Here is a 23,737-nt window from a genome sequence, read left to right on the forward strand (position 1 = left end):
GCCCTTCTTTTCTGGGATTCCCGTCACTCTTCAAAAACACGATTAGGAATCGAGACGCCCAAGTGAACTCGGGTTCGTGCGACCTCAACAAGCAAAAAAATTCTTGTGATTCTTTCCTTGAGTGATACAGAACACTGCTAAAGCTTTGATACCAATGTTAGGTGCAGCGGAATGAATGTTTGAACTTTGCTCAAGATGAGTGCTCCGAACTGTGCTCAAGGTTCCTTTTGTTCTTATGGAAGGGAGAGCCTTCTGTTCTTAATGAGAGAGTGCAATGATCACAAACAAAGTGAATGGACACTGTGCGTACAAGTGTATGAGACTCAGAGATAGAGAGAGAAGAGAGATACGACACCAGAGACGTTGTAAAACCCTCCTCCGAAGGCCCCACTCTCGTCGGCGAGAGTGATCTACTTATGATTGCACAAATTGGTACAAACTGAATGCATGGGCTGATGCAAGTCTAGGCTATGTCGGCGGATGACGACGGTGATGACGAGACCGACCTAAGGGCTGAAATCTGCAATCTTTTATCTGCTGTCCAAAAACGCTATGGGCTGAAATGAAAACGCTAGGAAAAATGTTGGTACCTGCTGTCTTTAAGGCTGAAAATCTGCACTTCCTTAGGGCTGAAACTGCAGGGTCTTAAGGGCTGAAACTGCTACTCTTTTAGGGCTGAATTTGCAGGTTCTTTATGGCTGAAAAACGCTGCATGCTGAGCTGGCCTTATGAAAAACGCCAGGGCTGCAATCTGGAAAATGCTAGGTCTGGGGGTGTGTGGGCGATGATCTCCTGATGGAAAATGCCAGGCTGATGCAGATCTAGGGCGATGATGCTTGATGATGCAAAACGCTAGGTGCTGAGTCTTGCTTAGAGGGGAGAACCACCAAGATCTTGCTTGAGAAGTTGCGTGCTGAGCTTGGCTCCTGTTGCCTCTTCTGCCATTTAGTGCTAGTCTAGGTTTGCTTATATACAAACTTACTCAATTTGCCCTACCTACTTTCCAACAAAAGTCACTTAAAAATAATAAGTGAAAAATGTCAAAAATAGGTAAAATAGGCTAAATGCACTGGAAAATTTCCCTGAAGGATTCTGACGGGAATGCTTATGATCATGCTGTGTGCAACCAGAGGATATGCATCTACACTAAGTGACTGGGCATGGACAGGGCATGCACGGTCTACAAATAGACTCACAAAAGTGCCAGATCACTTCTAAATCTAGACTGACTGGACTGACTGAACCTTGATCATGCTGTAGCTTGTCCACTGACACATAGGGTTGGATAGGGTTGGATGTGTCACTGACAATATACCATTTATTTGTTCCTGTATTTGGAAGGATCCATAGTATTGCATACTAAGCTTTGGAAAAATCCTCTTCTTACCCTTCCGCTTTCGTAGTTGTCCTTTGTCAAACCGGAGCAGCACCCAACCATTCTCCTTCAATTGTCAGTCACTTCGATGCTTGTCTGCTGCCTTCTTATGCCATGCTTGAGACTTCCGCAAAGCCTCCCTTACTTCGGCAAAAGTAGTGTCTAGATCTTGTGTATATTGATCTACTTCAAAAATCTTGTCCTAGGTGCTCATAATCGGTGGAACCTTTTTTGACACCCTCGACGATCTTAAATGATCCTTCCTTGTAGATGTGTGAACCGTGTTGTAAGCAAACACCACTAGAGGCAAGTACTTCTTCCAATGAGTCTTATGATTAGAGATAATAGGTCTCAACAAGTTCAAAACCCACTAAATTGGTTGACTACGATTGCCCATTTGTTTGCGGATGAAATCAGGATGAGAATTTAAGCGGAGTGGCTATATTCTCCCATATTGCTTTGCAAAACAAGCGCGTAAATCAAGGATCTCTATCTGACACTATAGATTCAGGCATGCCATATAATTGGGAAATTTGAGAGACGAACAGCTTGACTAAATGATCCTCTTTTACTGTCTTCTTTACTGGAACGAAGTTAGCCTGGTTGCTGAACGTGTCACCACTATCCAAATGCCATCATGCCCATTGTGAGTCTTAGAAAGATGGAAGATAAAATCCATTGCTATACTCTCGCAAGGTCGATGTGGAATGGGTAAAGGATGTAGAATCTTGGTGCTTTGTGTCTGCCAAACTTGACCTTTTGACACACCAAACAAGTGTATACAAACTCATCCACATCCTTTTTGGGCCGAGGCCACTAGAAATACTTTTCCACCCCTCTCAAGGTACTCTCGATGCCTCTATTCCCACCAAAAGGTGGACTATGGCACTCTGTTAACACCTTTATCTGCAAATCCTTAGTGACACACAACATAGTCTTTCTCATGAGATACCCTTCACTGATGGTATGACTTGCAATTGTCTCCCCACTCTGTATCCGGTCAAAGATGTCTGCAAAGTCGGGATCTGTAGCATACTGATGAAGCATATCTTCAAAATCTGATGGCGGCTTCCGAGACAATGGGTTTGCCACCAAATTCTTCTTTCTCGTCCCGTGAACAATCTAAAAATGGAACTACGACAAAATGTTCGCCCATCTCATTTGCCTATCAAAAAGCTGCTTCTTGGACAAGAAGTATTTAAAACTCTGATGATCTGTAAACATCGTGAAATATGCTCCAAGCAGGAAATATCTCTATTGAGTCCATTCTACTCTCATAAGCTATGACATGGCCCTTCTGCATGAACCGCTCCCAGACTACTACCACAAGCATCACAGTAAACTTCGAAATGTTTCTATAAATTTGGTAAAGTCAACACAGGACCAATCGTCATCATTTCCTTGAGTGTCTTAAACGTTGTAATTTCTGAAGATCCCCAAGCAAACGGAACCTCTTTTTGAGTCAGGGTATGTAATGGAGAAGCAATCTCCGCAAACTTTCTAATGAACCGCATGTTGTAAGAGCGTAAACCCAAAGTGCCTCAAAAACCTGTAAGAGATGGTGTAAATGAGTAACTTCACTCTTGAAGAATATGATGATGTTGTTGAAAAAGGTGCCCACAAATGACTTGTACTCTATAAAAATCTTGTCCATCATTCTATTGAACGTTGTAGGAGCATTTGTGAGACCGAAAGGCATCACCAAATACTTGTACAATCCAAAGGGCATCGTGAATGCGGTCTTGCATACATCTGTAGGAGCGATCTTGATATGATGATAGCCACTTTTTAGGTCGATTTTGTTGAAACATGTAGAACACTGTAACTTGTCAAGTACATCATTGATTGTGGGTATTGGAAACCTGTTCTTGATGGTGATTTTATTGAGAGCTCTGTAGTCAATGCACATTCTCCATGATCCATCTGTCTTTAATACTAAAAGCACTAGTGAACAATAAGGTGATGTGCTTGGTTGGATTAGACCCTTTTCAAGAAGCTCTTTCACTTGCTTCATAATTTCCTCAGTGTGGGCTCTTGTAAGATGCCCGGTTTGGTGGCGAACTGATGGGAATCAAATCAATTGTGTGATCTTCAGGTCTCTCAAGAGGTAGCTCTCCAGGAAACCCTTAGAGAAACAGTCAGCTTGAGCTTGTAAAAATTCTCGTTCTTATTTTCATCGACTTCATTCAAGTAGATTGAGTAAACAATGAGATTGGATTTCAATAATTTAGAAATGGCCAAAGCCGATACAAGAGGGACAGGCTCGCCCTTTCATTTTACATCAATTGTTATTTCATTGCTCTTTTCGTTCTTCAATGTAGCCTTTCTTTCCGAGTAGTCGACCACGACGTAGTTCTTGTGGTACCAAGGGATCCCCAAAAGGATGTCATACCCCTCTAGAGGCATGATGTAGAGGTCCTCGTGCCCTAGATACCTGTGACAATGTAACCACAATTTGCTTATGACAAGTCTAATGGCGATACCCTCCCTGGTGCCTCTAAAACTGCCTCCATTGGTGGCCCCATTTCTTCAAGTGTTATTTCAAGTCGAGCCACCAATTCAGGTGAGATGAAGTTGGACTTGGCTTCGTAATCAAAGAAGATAAGGACTTCCTGATCACATACTTTGCCCCACGCTCTGTAGAGCTTCGTACTCTTATCTATCTGTTTTGGGCTCTCCCCCACAAAATCTGGAACCAATTCTGCCTTTGTCTTACCTTTCTTTGCATGCTCATCTACTGCTTTGGAATTCTCTGGTTTGTCCTCAACCTATGCTTTGTTAGGGTACTTTGCAAGAATGTGCCCTTGTTCCCCACAACTATAACACTTGCCCACTTCATAGTACTTTGCACGCTGCTCTACTGATAACTTTGGGCTTGTGGGTTTTCTTTTGGTGCTTGCCATTCTTTTTGTTTCCATTGGAAAAATCTTGTCCTGTTGCGGTGGCCACTGGCTTGTCCGAAGGATACAATATATTGTCGGCGTGAATTCCAAATTTCTCCTTGGCACACCCTGTAAGTTGTTGAATGGCAACGGACTTCTGTTTGAGGCAATATCGCCGAATCTCTTTGGGTAGATCACAATCAAACTGCTCAATGTGTTTCTTGAAGGTGATTTTCTATCCTTGGCCTTCTTGGCCTTTTTCTCGAGATGGTCTAATTGATTCAGATGGCTTCTCTTCTTCCCATACATGGGCTCGTCAGAGTCATAACTGTCGGAGGATGAGGTATCCTCGTCGGAATTGTTAGAATGCTTGCGATGCTTTCTAGAATTTTTGTGGGATCTTCTTTTCTTGTTTTTCTTGCTTTTCTTGTTCTCTTGAGTCTTTTCTCGCTTCTAATGCTTTTTGTCCTCCTCGCTGGAGTCACAGGAAGAGGAACTCTTTGAAATGTCAGATGATGAACTTGGATCATCTTCAAAGCGGACACGCTTCTTGGATTTGATTGCTTGCTTGAAAGTAGACTTCCCACCCAAATAGCTGGGATAGTTTGCTGAATGGCTCTTCTTCCGAGAAGTTTTCGTAGTCTCCATCAGTTTATTGAACTTATGCTCAAGAGCAACATCAAATTCTTCTTGCGAGTACAATTTTTGATCTCCTACCTTGAAGATAGGTACAATAGTGGACATATTCCAAGTATCCAGGGGACCCTCACACAAGGTGTGGTTGAACATCATTGCTAAAAGATTTGCAAGAATATCCTTGGCATGTATAAAGTGATTTGCCACCAGGCCATCATGGTCATATGCCCTCCAAGTCCTCAATTTGTCAATAGCTTTCCTTACCATCTCGGCAGTAAAGAAAGTGCATGTTTGTGGGCATGGCTCTAGAGGATCTGGTAAGGGTGGCTGTCCAGGATTGTGTAGAGAGATGTTGCATACTCACCCCAAGTCTCAGTGGAGGTAATGGCTGGAGGTGGGTTCCATGCCTCACCGGAGTCCTGACTCAAAAATAGCTGGTACAAGTCCTGCTCTAGCTGAGCAAGCTAGGCCCTCTTCTTCTGTCGCACTAAGCGTCGGAAGGTAGTCCATGACTGTCTGTAAGTGGTGACTCCCAAGAGTACCTCCCTCTGAAGTCTCACTCTCATCTCTTTACACTCCTCATACCAACTATTTTGGGGCATGCTCCCAGACGTTGTCGATACTCTGGCTGAGTGTGTGAGTACGCTTTTGTTGTTGCATCGTTCAATGTCTCTAGCATTATCTGGGTGAGCTCCTCAAGTGGTTGTTCTGGCTCCTCTATGCACAATTGTGTGTAAATCCCATTTGGGTAAACACAGTCATTCTCCGGAGTGAAGGTGTAGCGAGTAGGTGCAAATACTTGTGCCACCTAAGCTGTGCTAAACTGAAAAGAGATGGTCAGTGTGACAAATGCATGGTCCACTGCTATGCCGGGCCGATGTAAAGTCCTGAATAGAAGGTGTAAAAGCTGGGCTGAGTCATGACTAACTGTGCTGGTCCCATGTCTATTTGGGAATCAAGTGAAACCATCTGCTGCTGCTGGGAATCTTTGTAGGCCATTTAGTCATAGTCACAAGGGATGCGTTTGGGGACGGGGAACGGGGGATGGGGCTCAAATGGATTTTTACTGTAAAAAAGAGGGTGGGACGGCAAGTGGGGACGGGAAGCCCAAAAATGGGCGTCCCCTGTGACTATGCATTTAGTATAGCCAACCCATGTGCACTCGGCATATCTGTCAAGTATCTCCCATTCTCTGTCTGTTCCTTATCTTGGGAACATCTAGCCAGTCCCATGCCACCGACATCTAGCTCTCTCAACATTTCATATGTTGTGTCATAGATTATTATTTGGGAGTGGCCCTTCTTGGCATTGAAGTTTCCCAAAAGGACGATATCTCCTTCCCTGGAAAATATCCATTTTTCATCATCCAAAACCGAGAAAGGGGACTTTCCTCATGACGTCGCATAGATTGAAGTACTTGATGAGCGCGCAACGGTGTGTGCAAGTGAAAGAGCACGCGAGGAAGTGCAGTGTGTGTGCAGAGAGGGGAGGTGAAGGCCAGCAGGAGAGGAAGCGCTAGCAGAAGAGAGAGGGCTCACGTTTTTGGGGAGAACTCAATAAGTGAGTTTTGGGTTTTCCCACTTTTATTATAAGTGACCTTTAAAAAATGTGTCCAGGTTCATATTGAACCTGGACAAAGTATAAAAATGTACAAATAGGGGTAATTTAAGCCTTTAACCCAACAACCTCCCACTTAAAAGGCATAAATGGCGCCTTTAAGCTACATGACTCCCACCATCTGTATGCATAGATGATGTTGTGCTTTGGGTAGGCACTTAGTGAGAGCATCGGCTTGATTTTGTGATGTATGGACCTTAACCAATGTAATAAGGCCATCCTCAAGCCCTTCGCGTATGAAGTGATACCGCACATTAATATGCTTTGTGCATGCATGAAACATGGCGTTCTTTGCCAGACATATAGCACTCTGGCTATCACAACCAAGCATAGGTGCCTTGGTAGGCAAGCAAAACTCACTGCATAGGCGTGCTAACCAAATAGCTTCTTTGGAAGCCTCAGTGGCTGAAATATATTCAGCCTCTGTAGTAGACAATTCAACAATCTTTTGCAATCTAGAACACCATAAAACAACACCTCCCGTAAGAGTAAATACATAGCCACTTGTGGATTTCCGTGTATCCACATCACCAACCATGTCAGAGTCACAAAATCCCTTCAACTCCATTGGTCCTTTACCATAGCAGAGGCATTTGTTTTTAGTCCCTTTCAAGTACCTCATAATGGACTTCACTGCATCCCAATGCAACCTGCCTGGATTAGCCATAAACCGGCTCACAACTCCCACTGCATGGGCTATGTCAGCTCTAGTAGCAACCATAGCATACATAAGTGAACCACAAGCTGAAGCATAAGGCACACTTTGCATGTCATTGGATTCTTCCTTTGACTTGGGACAATCATCCTTGGAGATTTTGACATATGGTTGTAATGGCACACCAAGAGGCTTTGCTTCAGCCATGTTAAATCTGTCCAGACCTTTTCAATGTACGTTTCTTGCGACAAATACAATAGGCGCTTGTGTCTTTGCCGTGTAACACGCACTCCAAGTATACGTTCAGCTGCCCCAAGGTCTTTCATTGAAAACGCAGATTTCAGCTGCCCTTTAAGAGCATCAACAATGCTTCTTTTCTTTGCAGCTATCAACATATCGTCTACATAGAGCACAAGAATAATAGGGCTGCCATCCTCATCACGTTTGGTATACAAACAATGGTCTGCATGGCTGCTTTGTAACCATGTTTAAGCATGAAGCGATCAAACTTCTTGTACCACTGTCTACATGATTGTTTCAGCCCATACAAGCTTCTATTGAGCATACATACCAAATGTTCCTTGCCAAGGATGACAAAACCCTCGGGTTGCTTCATGTAAAGCTCTTCTTCCACATCACCATGCAAGAAAGCAGTATGTACATCCATTTGGTCCATTTCCAAATCAAGAGCAGCCACAATGGCAAACAATACACGCAAAGTGGTCATCTTCACAACAAGAGAGAACACTTCCTGAAAGTCTATGCCCTTAGTTTGAGCATATCCCTTTGCCACAAGACTTGCCTTATACTTGGGTTTTGCATCAACAGTTTTGATTTTATACACCCATTTGTTAGGAATAGCCTTCCTTCCTTTGGGCAATTCAACCAAATCCCAAGTATGATTAGCATGCAAAGCTTTAATCTCTTCCTGCATAGCAAGCTCCCACTTGTCTCTGTGCTCACATGTCTTTGCCTCTTTATACGTAAGAGGCTCTTCCTCATCTGTCAACATAATGTAATGCAAAGAGGGGTCATATCGACTCACAGGCCGTCTTTGACGAGTAGACCGCCTCACCCAATGATCCACATTATCCGGAAATGGGTTTACATCAGGTGGCACTACAAAATCATCAACAATGGGCTGCTGTACATCATTTTCAACACCATTTTCAGCATTGTTTCTTGGCTGCAAATGCCCTTCAGGAGCCTCAATTTGCTGTCCAACATCATCTGGCTCAAACACCACTGGATCATCTATATTTTTAGCCATTTGTGGTGCATCCTGAGGGTCAAAAATAGACCTAACAGGTGGCTGGTCATGCTAAAATTTCACCCCTTTATGGTTATGCTTTGAGGCACAATTGTTTTGAAGCAGCCTTGCCTCATTAAAAACAACATCCCGGCTGCGTACAACCCTTTTGAGCTGAGATAACCAAATCCTATAACCTATTTCGCCTTCTTCACCATATCCCATGAAGAGGCCTTTAATGGACTTCGCATCTAGTTTACTCCTCAACTCAGGTCTAACATGCACAAAAGCTTCGCAACCAAAAATGCGTAAGTTATGATATGAAGCATGCTTGCCAGACCAAACCTCTTCAGGGATGTCACCTTTCAAAGACATGTGAGGGGATCGATTGCATATATGCATTGCAGTTTTCAAAGCTTCTCCCAAAAATCCATGAGAGAGATTAGCTGTGGACAACATGCATCTCACCCTCTCACAAAGTATCCTATTGAATCTTTCAGTCACACCATTAGAAGAGGGCCTGTATGGCACAGTAAGTTCCCTCTTAATGCCCAAATTTTCACAAAACTTGTTAAATTCAGCACTAGTGTACTCCCCCCCATTGTCTGTACGCAAACATTTTAGCTTTCTACCTGTTTGGGTTGTCACAAATGCACGAAATCTCTTAAACTCAGCAAAGGCTTCATCCTTAGACTTAAGCAATAGACTTAAGCAAATAAACCCAAATTTTCCTAGAATGATCATCAACAAAGGAGACAAAATAACATGCACCACCGATAGACTTAGTAGGCATTCTACATACATCAGAATGTATAAGATCAAGCACATAAGATTTACGAGAGACACCAGAGTAATAAGAATGCTTTACTTGCTTGCCATATTGACATTCATTACAAAAGTCAAGCTTTGTGCCTTTAGCATCAAGCTTGTTCAAAGTACAAAGCTTAGAAAGGCCCTTTTGGCTCATATGGCCAAGCCTCTTGTGCCACAACTCCATGTGAGAGTTAATTCTAGCCAATGCAATAAACTTGCCCAACACGGCCTTTCCATGCATGCAGTAAAGTGTCCCTTTCTTTGTGCCCTTTACAATCAGCCTTGAGCCTTTGGTCATTTTCCATGACCCTCTCTCAAACAAGATCGTAACCATGCATATCCATATGTCCAACAGAAAGCAGACTCTTCTTGATTCCCGGCACATATCTAACATCATGCAAGACAAGCTCATTTGTCCATCTATGGAGAGATGCACAGTGCCAATACCCTCAATGGAACATGCATGATTGTTTCCAAGGTATACATGGCCACGCTTGCCTGCATCAAAAGTAGAGAAACACTCCTTGATAGGAGTCACATGAAATGAAGCACCAGAATCAACAATCCAAGTCTGGGATAATGCATCATTGACAGTCAACAAAGCATCAATAAGATCACTCTTGGTGATCTGCATGTCCTGTGAATGAACATTAAGAGAGGCATCATAGTCATAAGCATCATCATCTGACAAAGTGGCACACAAGATGTCCTCTACATCTGACAGCTCCTCAATCACGACACTAGAAGCCACATTGGCCTTCTCTTTGTCCTTTGAGCTATCCTGTGCATCTGCCTTCACTTCCTTCTTCTCTTTCTTTTTGTCTCCGCCATTCTTTTTGCTTTCTAACTCAGCTGTATAGTAGCTGCAATCGGGTTTCTTGTGACCTTTCTTGCCACATTGATAGCAAGTCACATCACCCTTGCCTTTGCTTGCATTTCCCCTTTCTTTACTCTTACTCTTACTCCTTTGTGCATAAGCATTCTTCTTTTCTATCCTGCCTCTAACCATATTGGCAGAGCTGCCTCCCTCTCCACTTGCTTTCCTCCTGATTTCTTCATTCAAGATAGAACCCTTAACACCATCAAAGGTCAAATTGTGGTTATTGGACAACGAAACCACCCAAGTTTCCCATGACTCAGGTAAGGTCATAAGCAAGAAGATAGCTTTCAGCTTATCATCAAAAGGGGGCAAGCCAGAATCCTGTAACTGCGACAAAGTACCTGCGAACAATGACAAGTGCTCTGCGGCGCTCTTGGACTCATCTAGTTGCATGCCAACAAGTTTTTGCATCAAGTGCACCTGTTTGACAGGCGTTGTATTTTCATACATTCCCTTTAACTTCTCCCACACATCAAAAGCAGTCGTGAGACCTTTCACATCAATGACGGTCTCATCGCTCATGGACATTTTAATATATGTAACGGCTTTCCTGTTCATGCTAACCAATGCTTCATCTGTCATATTCTGTGGCTCCACCTGTTCAAGTGTCCTTTCGCAATCCTTAAGAAATAGGATTCCCTGAATCCTGTCTTTCCAAAGATCAAAACCTGTTCCATTGAACCTCTTAATCTCGAAGAGGTTCTTCATATCCGAAAAAGATGAGGCCATAGTTGCACGAAATAAGAGGGATAAAACGTTGAATTTTTGGGCAAAAGGCGCAAAAATCGGAGTATAGCCTCATAGAGATGTGCACTACAGCTCCAAATGGTCACAGGAGCAATTTGGGGAAAAATAGGACGATTTGGGCACAAAATTCAATTTTTGAAATTTATGCGCAGGAAATTTCAGCGAGCGAATTTGTGCTTGAAAACAACAAATTTTGTTGTTTTTAGCCTCGAAGACATACATAAGGTTAATACACAGCCTTTAGAAGCATGTAAGCACAAAAGCCCCAATTTGTAGCATCAAAATTGCATGAAATTGAGCCACAAATGGTCATACATCGACAAAATTTGTCGAATGTGTGTAGATTGCATCAAATTGCACTTTCCCCAATGTAATCGCACCATAAAAACACTTGCAAAAACTTGCGTAAATCTGAAATTTGCTTAAAACACCTGCTTTAGGGCTTGTTTTTCGGCAATTTCAGGGTTTTCGGGTAGCGGAGACTTAGCAAAAGTATTCCCACACCTTAATACATCATTTGCAAAACCTGTATTTTGCTGTCATAACCTGTAATTTCCTGTTTTTGACCTAATTTCAGCCTGTTTTAGGTCAATTTTGGTTGCCGAGAGCTCTCTAGTGTCCGGGACGAGTACTTTAGCGATGAAATTGCAAAATCTCGCGTGAAAGTTGACCTTCTTCTCTGAAATTCAGCGTTTGCAGGTTTGAGGGCAAATCCTAATCGGGCTCTGATACCAGCTGACGAGCGCGCGACGGTGTTTGCAAGTGAAAGAGCATGCGAGGAAGTGCAGTGTGTGTGCAAAGAGGGGAGGCGAAGGCAAGCAGGAGAGGAAGCGCTAGCAGAAGAGAGAGGGCTCACGTTTTTGGGGAAAACTCAATAAGTGAGTTTTGGGTTTTCCCACTTTTATTATAAGTGACCTTTAAAAAATGTGTCCAGGTTCATATTGAACCTTCAATATGAACCTGGACAAAGTAAAAAAATGTACAAAAAGGGGTTATTTAGGCCTTTAACCCAACAGTACTGGGAGCAAAATAGCATATAGCAATATATAGGTATTTGCCAGTCTCTGCCTTCAATCTCACCCACATGTTTCTAGCTTGCTCTTCTCTTCGAACAAGACTGAGGAAGAGAGAGATAGAGGAAGAGAGAGTCTTGCTGCAGAAAGCCTAAATGTAGCCTACTGGACCACTGAAGTTCTGAACGCTGCAGAATGAAGAAACCTGTCTTGCTGCAGAATGGGAGAGAGTATTACATTTATTTAGAGGTTGGAGTCTGCCAATGGGACAAATGATACGTCCCACTTTGGGTGTGCCATCACAAGAAGAAAACTGAACTGCAACTCAAAGCTCTGGATATGGTGAGAAACATTTTACAAAAGGTATGAAAATTCTCATGCATAAGAAAATATGGATGACATGATAATACAATAAACGTTTTCCTCATCTCTTTGGTGGTGCAGTGATGAATTCCCTTATGACAGCTTTTCCTCGTCTGTCCACCATTCTCTCTCCATTCCTCGCTTCTTGTACTGTTTCAACTTTCTACATTGTCGGTCTATCCTTCAGTTGAAGTGGAGTAAGCTCATCTGCAATCCCTTCTGAAGTTCCCCTCTTACTTTGATCTTCTCTATCATATCAAAGTACCCTACCCTTTGCCTGTTGCTCTTAACTTCCATGACCATTGGATCACCAAGGTCGACAAAGTGGATAACCTTGTTTAATCTTTCCTCAGCATGTTTTTCTCTCAAGTGTTGTCCTGAATCTTGTTCTTCCTGTATCCAACAGTTGGGGAGAGTTGTCCGATCTCTTTTGAATTTGTGCTTTACCTAAATAGATTCAGCTGTGTCTGTAGCTTCGTACGATTTTCTTTTTTCTTCTTTCTTGATTGATTCTATTTTGATGGTTGCAATCTCTCCATGTATTTTCTTCACTTCTTCCATCAGATACATCTCCCTGGAGTGTCGGTAGGTCTCTGGCAGCCTCTTTGGATACAATACAGGTGATGCATCGGGATCTCCTGAATTTACCTCTGGCGTTTGTATGATGCATTGTATCCAGGGACTTGTGGTTTCATTCTGGCTGTAATCTCTTCTGCTGTTCAAAGAGCCACTCCTCGTGTAAATAATTCCCTAGTTGGCCTGTCGTATCTGCTAGCTGGAAAAATCAATTGGCCGTGCATATCCGCTGTCCCATGGGGACCACCGCTCTATGTTTGTACATGTTAAGTGGAAACGCTCAAGCGTCTGTAATCCTGAGCCATCATCATTAACTGTAGTAATATCCCTCTAGATCAATTATGTGGGGCATCTTGGCATATACACAAGTAGAGAGGGCATCTGCTGAGTCCCGACAACTGATACTCTCACCATCATGTCTGCACAGTGTAAACTGTGCAGAATTTTGCCTCATGGGGGATAGGCCTTCCTCGAATGTGATGATACAACCGTCATACTGTGTGGGAGGTTTATATTCATGTATCATAATTTTTAAATTAGGGGCTGTGACTGTGCAATCCTTGTCCTTTCTTTGCCTTTGTGAGAGCTCCCGTTTGAGCGCTCTAGTCTTATCACTGTGTGAAAAAATATTTTGTATTAGTGTTACAAGTGCCAGGAAGAGAGACATAAATGTCAACTTTTGTTCTTGAAATCTTACTTGTACTTCAGAGTAGTGCGTTTTCATTATTAGCTTTTAGCATTCATAATCTTCCACTTTGACAGTGCTGCTGAAGATAAGGTTCTATTTCCAGCAATCTCACAGAAGGCAAACCAGCAAATTTTGTTTGCTCACAAACATGCTGAGGAAGTGCGCTGTTTGGAGATAATTCGGGAGCATATTGAAGGTTTTCAGTTGACAAGAGAGGCAATAGCTTTAGACGCCTTCTATGGAAAACTCCATGAACACGTGAATCAAGCGTGTCAGACCATCCAGCAGCATTTTTTGGATGAAGAAGCCAAGGTTATTATCACACGTCTCTGCTTAAATTGGTTGTTTAGGATTTGGATTTTGACTGAATTGTGAAGCTTAATCATATCATGCTTTGCTTGTTGCAGATCTTCCCGCTTGCTCGCAAGAATATTAGCAAAAATGTGCAACGATATTTGGTATACAGAAGTTTCCGAGTCATGCCTTTGAAGCTGCTGGAGAGAGTTCTTCCATGGCTTGTATCAGCACTCAAGGAGGAGGAAGCTAAAAATGTCCTTGAGAATATACGCTTGGCAGGTTAGTTGCTTCTCTAATACACAAGTTCCTTTGTTTACGGGTAAAGTTCTAGCAGCTTTGGATTGGTTGTTGGTTTAGGTAGGTGGTTGCGTTAGCAATGCTAAGCCAGACTCACAGAAAGTGATTGCACAGGGGCATTTCGAATTTTAGTTGCATGTACACATCAATGCACCCATGTTGGCATATTTCCTGCAGATGCTCAAAAGTCAATTTTTGGCTTTATTTCAGCACCGGAAAAAGATGCAGCTTTAGCAATTTTGTTGCTAGGTTGGGCTTGTGCAGGGCGTGGAGGATCTACGCCGACAAAAGATTTTAAATGCTTTTATTCAATGGAGGATTGTTTTTTAACTCAATTAACTGGGGCATTTGGAGGGACTTGCTGCCAGTCCGAACATCATGTCAAGCAGGATGGAGAGGTTGATTATGCCAAAATAAATGAGGATTCTGTAAAACGTGCAAGAAATGAAAATGTTGGTGCTGTGCAGATCGAACAAAGTAATTTTGTGGTAGCTGCTCAGTCAAAAGTTTCCAGACAAACCGGGTCTTGCTGCGTACCTGCACTGGGAGTGGGCAGAAGTAGCCGCAAAGGCGGATTTGCCATGAAAGAGACCCCTCAGTCTTCCTTTTTGGAGTCCTTGTCAAAAAGCTATTTTGGTTCAGGTCTGTTTGGTTTAGGTAACAATTTAGAATCGCCGGGTTGTTGTGCAGCTCCCAAGCCGATTGATACGATTTTTCAGTTTCATAAAGCAATACGGAAAGATTTGGAGTACCTGGATTGTGAGTCTGCAAAACTTGGGGAATGTGATTTAGAGTTTTTAAGACAGTTCAATGGCAGGTTTCTGCTTTTATGGGGTTTGTATCGTGCTCACAGTAATGCTGAGGATGAGATTGTTTTTCCAGCTTTAGAAGCAAAAGAAGCTCTTCACAATGTCAGTCATTCATATACTATTGATCATAAACATGAGGAGAAACTTTTCAAGGAAATATCAAACGTGTTATCTGAGCTCTCACATTTATTGGGCGATATGCCCAGGCAGGAAGCTTCCACGATTTTAAGCAATGTAAAAAAAAACACAACCAACCAATGCCACGGCCTTACGGTGCAGAAGCAAGCCCTTGCTGCGAAGTTGCAGGGAATGTGCAAATCTGTACGGGTTACTTTAGATCAGCATGTGTCCAGAGAGGAGATCGAGTTATGGCCTTTGTTTGCTCTCCATTTCACCACAGAGGAACAAGAGAAGATTATTGGCCAGATTATAGGAACAACTGGAGCAGAAGTTTTACAGGCTATGCTTCCTTGGGTGACTACAGCACTATCACAGGAGGAGCAAAGCACAATGATGTACACTTGGCGACAGGCAACTCGAAACACCATGTTCGACAAATGGTTACAGGCATGGTGGAAAGGATCTCCGTCTGGAACACCTGATCCAAATGTATCTGATGATGATATACCTCAATCAGGGACTCCAGAGAGCTTACAACTTGTCGCAGATTATCTCTCAAACGGTAAGCTTGAGAGAGAGGGTAGCACATCAAGCTTGTCTAAAACCTCTGACTGTATGACAGTGGAGACAGTTTTATGTGAAGATTCCTTGGACCTGGATGGTAGCTTGAGAAAGAAAGAGCAGCAAGATTGCTTTGACATAAAACTGGTGGGAGGCGAACAAGCCTCATTGTTGTCAAATGATGACTGTTTGCAAGCCTTCACTGGGAAAATTGAAGAAGTGTCTGCAAAATTCAAACCAGGCTGGCAAGACATCTTTAGAATGAACGAAAAGGAGTTGGAAGCGGCAGTCAGGAAAGTATCTGGCGATGCCTCCCTTGATCCCCGTCGCAAAGCGTATCTTATGCAAAATCTTTTGACCAGGTATTGCACATAAACTTCTTGCAATGCATGCGTCAGTTTGTGCTTTTACAGAACTCCATTCCAGCAACTAAGACTCGTGATGTTATAGTCGTTGGATTGTAGCTCAACAGTACGTACCTGGTGCTATCATCGAATCTATGACAGGTGGGCAGGAAGAGGTTTCAGACCGTTGCCCATCATATACCAATGCTAACGAACAGATCTTTGGCTGTGAGCATTATAAACGCAATTGCAAATTGAGAGCATCTTGTTGTGGGGTCTTGTTTCCTTGCCATTTTTGCCATGACAAAGCTAGCGATCACTCAATGGACAGGTAATCTTCTGTTCGCTCTTTACTTGATTCTATACCGTTAGACAACAGTTAGTGAGGGTTGCAATGACGTGATCTGTATCACAGGCAGGCAACAAAAGAGATGTTGTGCATGAGGTGTTTGGAGATACAACCAGTAGCCCAAAACTGTGCCACTCCTTCTTGTGAAAGTTTCAGCATGGCAAAATACTATTGCAGCATTTGTAAACTTTTTGATGATAAAAGGTAAGCTGAGGTATTTTTGTTTTTGTGTGCTACACCTTTTGGAATTTGGTAGTGTTACCTTTTTTTCTAATTGGAGCAATCGACATGAACGAATGCCCGCAGGGAAATCTACCATTGCCCAGCCTGCAATTTATGCAGGGTAGGCAAAGGACTGGGAAAAGACTTTTTCCATTGCATGACATGCAATGCATGCATGTCTACTTCTTTAACTAGCCATAAATGCCGGGAAAAAGGGCTGGAATCAAACTGCCCAATCTGCCATGATTACCTTTTCACCTCACACACCCCAGTAAAGGCCCTCTCCTGTGGCCACTTCATGCACTCTGCGTGCTATAGGGTATTCATTTTGCCTTCCTTTCATTCATAAGATTGAAACTTTATAAGTAGTGCCTGATATTTATGCGGGTTTCTGGCTACAGGCATACACATACAGTCATTATACGTGTCCAATCTGCACTAAATCATTGGGGGACATGAATGTAAGTTTTAGGAGATTTTATGTTTTTATTAATGTATAAATGCTTTCTATATGCTTGTTTTTATTCTAAATCTCAGTCCTTCCATGCTGTTGTATGTAGGTTTACTTTGGTATGCTTGATGCTCTATTGGCTTCAGAGCAACTTCCGGAGGAGTATAGGGACAGACAACAGGCATGCTTTTATCAGTGATTTTGGTCTTTACATATGAGCCTCCTTATGGTTTTATCCTCTAATGAAGTAGTTTTTTTCAAATGATACACACAGAATATACTTTGTAACGATTGTGGGCAGAAGGGCACTGCTGCATTTCATTGGCTTTACCACAAGTGTTGCCAATGTGGTTCCTATAATACACGAACAATCTGAGCCATACATGGTAACAACCATTCGCTTGGTTTCATGGTGTCTCTTGGGCTTCATATATGCAGAGTTCTCTCTCTCGTTGCTTTTGCACTTGAAAATGTTGTCACCTATCCATCAGTTGTTTGTAGAGTTTGTTTGAGTTTAAGACGCCTTCATCTTGGTCTACGAGTTCACTTGTTGGTTCTACGAGTTCACTACTTGGTTTTCGAAGAAGAAGCATCTTTCTTTGGAGGTAAACACATCCAGTCAAATTAAAGAGATGACACATAAGATCTCGAATAGAAGAGATGAAGAGGGAGTGTAGGAATGTGAATCAGGAGTTACTATGGAGGTGCATACTCTCATCTATGCACATTAGGCTGCTTTCACAGACGAAAATGAGTTCTTGTGAAATGGTCTCTACTTAACTTCTATGCTTTTGAAATGTGTCATGAGCTAGTCACACTCTCAACAATCTGCTGTATACTTCAAAGCGTGCTCGTAATGGCAAAACTCCTTTCTGAAACATCGTCTGCTTGTGGCATAGGGAATGCACCATCTTCTAGTGAAAAAGTGCTAGGATTTTTATATCTTTTGTCCTGCTTTCTAATAAGGATATTTAAGCTATCCTTCTAGCATGGTTTTCTGGGTAAGTCTGACCTTGTCACAATAGCACAATCATAATACTATCCCCATTAATTAACGTGACTTACAAATCCATGTTGAAGTTGTGGTTGGATGGAACATTTCCTTGATTTAGAATGTGCTGTGAAAGATAAGCACTTCAGCCCACTTCTCTTCCTCTCCTCATCCGCTCATCATTACAATTTGCAGTTCGAAGATGGTGGAGAAGGTGGCCTTCATTATTGTCTACGGCTTGCTCTTCCATTTTTTGGCCAGCTTGGATCACTCTTACCCGGCAATGCATGCTTACAGCTTTAGGTTGTGTCGAAGACTTCTTCCGTGCAGTGTGTGTCAGGTTTGTGTGTGCATAGAGTTTGGCCTTTTCAAGCAAGCTTTGTTTCCTTTTGCTCTGTAAATCGACTTTTGGGTGTGTGTGTGTGTGTGTGTATGAATGAAGTCTGTTTTCAGAGCATTTTCTCGCTTCATTTCATTGTTTTCTTTATTTTCTGTATTCTTCATTGTGTTTCTCGCATTTCTTGATTTCTGGTGTTTACCGTATTGGGTTAGTTGTTTGGCTTGTTGCTGTCGACTTGTTGTTCTGCTCTCTAGGTTTCTACATCAGGTCTCTAGAGGGTGTTGCTTTCAGAGCCTCCTTCATGGTCTTCTTGGAGCTGCCTCCCCAGCTCTGATCTTCAGGAACCACCTTCAGCAAGTGGACTGGTTTTTATTCTGGTTGATAGCTCTTTGTTAGCTCCAGTGCAGTTCCTTGTTGCTCCTCTTCTAGCATCCTCCTGCAGTTTCTGGGTGATGTCATTTACTATTCTCCCTCATCTTCATCATCAACTGCTTTCTCCTTCTCATTACCTTCTGCTGTCAGATTTTACAAGTTGGCGGGCCTTGCCCGATGTTCGAACTCGTGCAGATGTTCTTGTCTTTTCACCCCTGGTGACTTTTGGTAATATGCAGTAGCAGAGTAAGCTTTTGGTGGGAGTGCCTATCTTTTAAACGTAGTTGTTGTCCTCTCCACTTAGCTTGCCAAGGCACTTTTTACTCTCTTTAGGAGAGGCTTTAACCCTAGCGTTCATTTTTTCTACAGTTTGCCATGTGGCTAGTTATATCGAGTTTTTGTAGTTTTCAAATTGTCGCCTTCGGGCCACTTCGTAACGTGCCCTCAGAATCGGCACCATTTGGGTGTTCTTAAGTAATAGAACTCTTTCTTTGCCACACACACACACACTTTTTTTGTAAATCAATTTGAGTAATTTACCAGTGGGAAACCTCAAAGCAAGGAAAACCCACCAAAAAGGTCATGTACAAGGGAAGGAACACAAACTTGTTCGGCTGTACAAAAGGCTAAAAGCATTCATAAGAAAGCTAATGCATCTCTGGGGTGATATCACCAACTTCCAAGGCGAACTGCAAGGATTGCCTAAGAGAAAGCTTGAAGAATGGGAAGGGATCTGCCTTAATGCGATGGAACATATAGCCATTACGCTGTCGCCATAAGGTCCAGTAAGCCCAGAATCTGACCCACATGATGAAGACCGCGAAGTGCTGCAACGCCGGTGAAAAAATGCCAAATGTCCAAAACAGTTTATGGAAAACCACCGTGGGAAAACGGAGCCGCATGCACACCGATACACGGCGAAGGAAATCTCGAGTAATGTAACAATCCCACAACAAGTGACAGACATCCTCTTCCGCAATCGAGCAACGGAAACAAGATGAAGGGCGAATATGACGTGCTGTAAGAAAAGTACCCACCGGAAGCACACCAAGCAAACAACGCCAAAGAAACAACCGCTCCTTCAAGGGCAAATGGCTTTTCCACAAAGCAGATAGAAGCTGCTTCCACCAAATGTCAGATTTATGCATGTGCCGAAGAGCATTACAATGATCAACAAGCCAAGGCTGAGGCAAAAGAAGAGCATAAACTCGACCAGCATAAATATCTTGAAAGGGCGTTTCTCGGAGATTCCAGTTAGACAAGCGATCACCATCACACATAGGTGAAATGGGCAAAAAATTCAACCAGCATTTGCTGCAGTCTCTCCAGAGCTGACGGTAATGCATGCCCAATCCAAAACGGCGAGCGGTGAAGGGAAACTCCAAAGTGAATCTGGCTGCATCCACCACATCCTCAACTACTCGAATACCACGGCAAGAGAGGAAGTACGCCTGTCGAGGCGAGCGGTCAACCAAAGTAAGAGAGAAAGCCCGCTCCATTGAAGACTCTCCAAACGAAGCGAATTTGCTTCTTGCCGAGCATTTTATGAAAGACGAACCGTAACCTCTTTCCAAGTAGAGAGAAAAAGTGGAAGCAAGTGGACATCCAGGAATATGCCCGTCTATCTTACCAAATACAATCTCCAAGATAGTTGATTGCCAGTGGCCAAATGAGGATGTAACAACATGCTGACTCAGATATGCAAACATAAGAGTCCAAGGCTGAGATTGTTGCGCAAGTGTAGGCAATAACATAGCTTTCCTCGCAAGCGCATGCTTGCGCAAGTCCAAAATGTTCAGACCACCAAAGCGTTTAGGTGTACAAAGCTTCTCCATTGACATCAACCCAAACCTTTTTTGTGTGCATGAGTTCGCCACAAATGAGACAAAATGGCAATGCAATATTGGTAGAAAGAACTGAACATATGCCATCAGAACACACTAAACAATTTGCAGGCGAACATGCAGTGGCCATGTAGATAGCTTCCAGTAATGTAGTTTGACATTCAAGTGTTGCATAACCCAATCCACTTTTTGAGTGTGAGTGACATTCCATCCAATTGGAGATCCCAAATGCCTGGTGATCACATTTGGAGGAACAATCTCACCTGGCCACAATAGACTGTGCCAATCGCAAGAACTAAGTAGCAGAAGCTTGGATTTATGAAAGTTGACTTTAAGACCGGCCGCAATCCCAAACAATTCCAAAGCTTCCATAATCACTTGGACATCTCGTTGCTGGTTGCGAGGCTTAAACAACGAGACATCCACATAAGCCTGAACAATAAAGGTATGACCCGAGGGTAACTGCAAACCATGAAGACACTCTGCAGATCAAGATACATCAACAAAGGGTGAGAGGCAATAGCATACAACAAAGCACTAAGAGGGCAGCCTTGCCTAACCAAACAACCAACTGGCCACGATTCTATCAGTACCATCTAGGATCCCATAAGATGTACTACAAGCATACAAGAAAAAAACCACATTGGCCAATTTAGGACCAAACCCTAGACACCTCATCGTGGCAACAATGAAGTCCCACTGCATAGTGTCAAAGGCCTTTTCAATATTCACTTGCATGACCAACACATTTTGCTGCATGTACTTAGCATACTCCATGCCAATTATAACATTAGCCAAATTGTCCATGATTTGACGACGCGGAATGAAACCATATTGAGCCTGATGAAGTCCTGTAGTGTTAGCCAATATCTTGTAAACCACCGGCATCAAAGTAATAGGCCGCCAATGAGTGAAATGCTCGCAAAGCGCTTGCTTAGGCAGCAATTTAAGTAAACCCTCTTTCCATGATAGTGGCAAATCCTGTTTCTCCCATGCTGTATTCAACATGAAAAGCAGTGGCTGTTCGAGAGCATCCCATAAGGAGAGGAAAAATTCCATACTAAGCCCGTCCCAACCGGGAGATCGCCAACGGCCCAATGCAAGCAACGCACTAAGTAATTCACAGTAAGTGAAAGGATCCTCAAGGCATTGTGCATCTTGTGAAGACAGAATTGGATGAACACCGCTTGGCAAATAGTTGAAGATGGCTGAGAAGGAGCAACAAACACTTGTCGATAATGTGAAGCCATAACCTTAGCAAGTCCTGTTTCGAAGAAGTCCAAGCACCCGAGGGAAGCATAACCCGCTTGATTGTTTGGGAGACCCTTGTATGATGCAAATGCTTGAAAAATTGCTTCGAAAAATCCCTTTCTCCACATTCGAAACCACCTAAGCAGTAGAGGCTCCATTTTGCTTAGCTTCATTGGTTGGTTTACCTATAGGGATAGAGGTGGACGAAGGAGTAGCTGAAAGAGGGGGTTGCAAGACTGGCTCTGGACATTCAGATTGCATATGGCCAAACTTACCACATCGAAAGTAGGAATTTGCAAATTTACCCCATTTAAGTTTAAATGGACGCTTGCCCACCCATGGATCTCCTGAGTCAACCATAATCCCTTCGGGGGATTGTTTGTCAATGTCCCAAAGGACGCAAAACCTATTGGTGTTCGCATCCAACTTCGGGGGGCAAATCACCTTACCGAGCTGCGCAACCAACAATGGCAGGAAATGTCTCCATGTACGAGGGAAATCAACAATTTCCACCCACGCCGGAAATTTGTGACGAATAAGACTCTGATAATCTTTAGTGAGAGTCCACGGCAAAACATGCAGCATCTGCGTATTAAAGAAGAGGGGAGACATCTCAAGCAAAAGATTTTTGGCTTCCATATCTGCTAACAAAACTTCATAAAATCCACGTGCCCCGAAGTAAACACCACGGACAACTTGTCTTTTAAGGAGAAAATCAACCTATTGTCCGACATCTTGCGCAGTAGGCATTCTCCTTGGGAAAAACAGGATGACTTCATTCATAGCATATTGCGCAACTGGGTCCATGAGGTCCTGCATGGGAATGTGCACCTCAAGAGCAGGCACCTGACCATTCCAAGCTTGTCGAGCCTCTTGAAAGTCCTCATATAGGCAAGCCTTGATCTTCGAAGCAGCTTCCGAAGCAGGCTCCATAGCTCTCTGACACTTAAAACACACATCGTGTCGAACACAAATCAAGAAAATCTCGCCAAACAAAAGCAAACGTCTTAAAAGATCTGCAAAAAATTGTGGAAGGAAATTGAAGTTATGTACACAGAAAACCACAACAGCGCTACATCAACCCAACACTGTCCTTGCCCCACTTTTGAGTATAACGAACTGTGAGTGTCCACAAAGTTTTTCGAATAAGTCGAGAAAAGAAACGGCAGCACGTGCTGGCTGAAATCACCTTCACAAACTGTGTCACACCCTTCAATTTACACCCCCGCAGGGTTGCAAAGTGCGCACACTACCAAATGAGGTGATGCAGAGAGAGCCTGTTGATGGGTGCAAAGTCTGTCACACAGGCAGAACACAGAGATGGCGAACTGCCTCTGGGTTGCAATCTCGCGCAGGAGGAGGTGCAGGCTCAGGCGTTGGCTCGCACAGGCGGAGAACAGACTCGCGTAGACTTCATTAACACACACATCTGTTAGCTCACACACACCAAGATGGTCTCTCTCTCTCTCACACACACACACACACACACACACACACACACACAAATATGCACGCGCACGCATGCGTGCGCGCGCGCACACGCACACACACACACACACACACACACACACACACACACAGAGAGAGAGAGAGAGAGAGAGAGAGAGAGAGAGAGAGAGAGAGAGAGAGAGAGAGAGAGAGAGAGAGAGAGAGAGAGAGAGAGAGAGAGAGAGAGAGAGAGAGAGAGAGAGAGAGAGAGAGAGAGAGAGAATATTTTAACATCTTCAAAAGGCCAAAATGACCTATGAGACCAATCCTTTACAAACTTGTGAATCTGGTACTGTTTCTGCGGGGTATTATAGAATTCTAAACTGCTAGATGTGAACTAAGTAGCTAGTTGGAACTGTGTACTATGTAGGATACTACACAGTTCCAGCTAGGTAGGGGGGTGAAAGTAGTGACTGAGGGCTAATACAACAGAATGTGGGTGTGTGTGTTTGGATATAATGGCTAAGAGTTGATAGAAAGGCCAATACAAAGGTCGATACAAAGGCT

General features: G+C 43.2%; 2 protein-coding genes across 9 annotated transcripts in view; one reads left to right on the plus strand and one right to left on the minus strand.

The window, feature by feature from the left end:
* The window catches only part of LOC147462162 (zinc finger protein BRUTUS-like), a 92,812-nt gene that overhangs the window by 28,966 nt on the left and 40,109 nt on the right, over positions 1–23,737 (plus strand). For 2 of the 8 annotated variants that reach the window (XR_015187676.1, XM_086509572.1), the window contains exons 5-13: positions 13,569–13,806; positions 13,902–14,070; positions 14,266–15,940; positions 16,029–16,253; positions 16,338–16,475; positions 16,578–16,812; positions 16,895–16,954; positions 17,054–17,125; positions 17,219–17,330. Coding sequence is in view for 3 of the 8 variants with exons in the window: in XM_086509572.1 (XP_086365698.1) it covers positions 13,569–13,806; positions 13,902–14,070; positions 14,266–15,940; positions 16,029–16,253; positions 16,338–16,475; positions 16,578–16,812; positions 16,895–16,954; positions 17,054–17,125; positions 17,219–17,320 (2,914 nt within the window). In the remaining 5 variants the exon portion in view is untranslated. Of the gene's footprint in view, positions 1–13,568; positions 13,807–13,901; positions 14,071–14,265; positions 15,941–16,028; positions 16,254–16,337; positions 16,476–16,577; positions 16,813–16,894; positions 16,955–17,053; positions 17,126–17,218; positions 17,331–18,130; positions 18,276–23,737 lie in introns of those variants that run through there. The other 6 variants (XR_015187677.1, XM_086509576.1, XM_086509573.1 and 3 more) reach the window with 6 other exon arrangements.
* On the minus strand, positions 19,295–22,675 carry LOC147462163 (uncharacterized). The gene is made up of 5 exons (XM_086507152.1): positions 22,475–22,675; positions 22,192–22,327; positions 21,085–21,699; positions 20,735–20,973; positions 19,295–20,563 (listed from the first exon to the last, which is right to left on the minus strand). The coding sequence occupies exons 1-5, from the start codon at positions 22,673–22,675 to the stop codon at positions 19,295–19,297; spliced, it is 2,460 nt and encodes an 819-aa protein (XP_086363278.1).

This window comes from Adiantum capillus-veneris, chromosome 3, assembly GCF_014529385.1.
Source record: "Adiantum capillus-veneris isolate H3 chromosome 3, ASM1452938v2, whole genome shotgun sequence".
NCBI classification, from domain to species: domain Eukaryota; kingdom Viridiplantae; phylum Streptophyta; class Polypodiopsida; order Polypodiales; family Pteridaceae; genus Adiantum; species Adiantum capillus-veneris.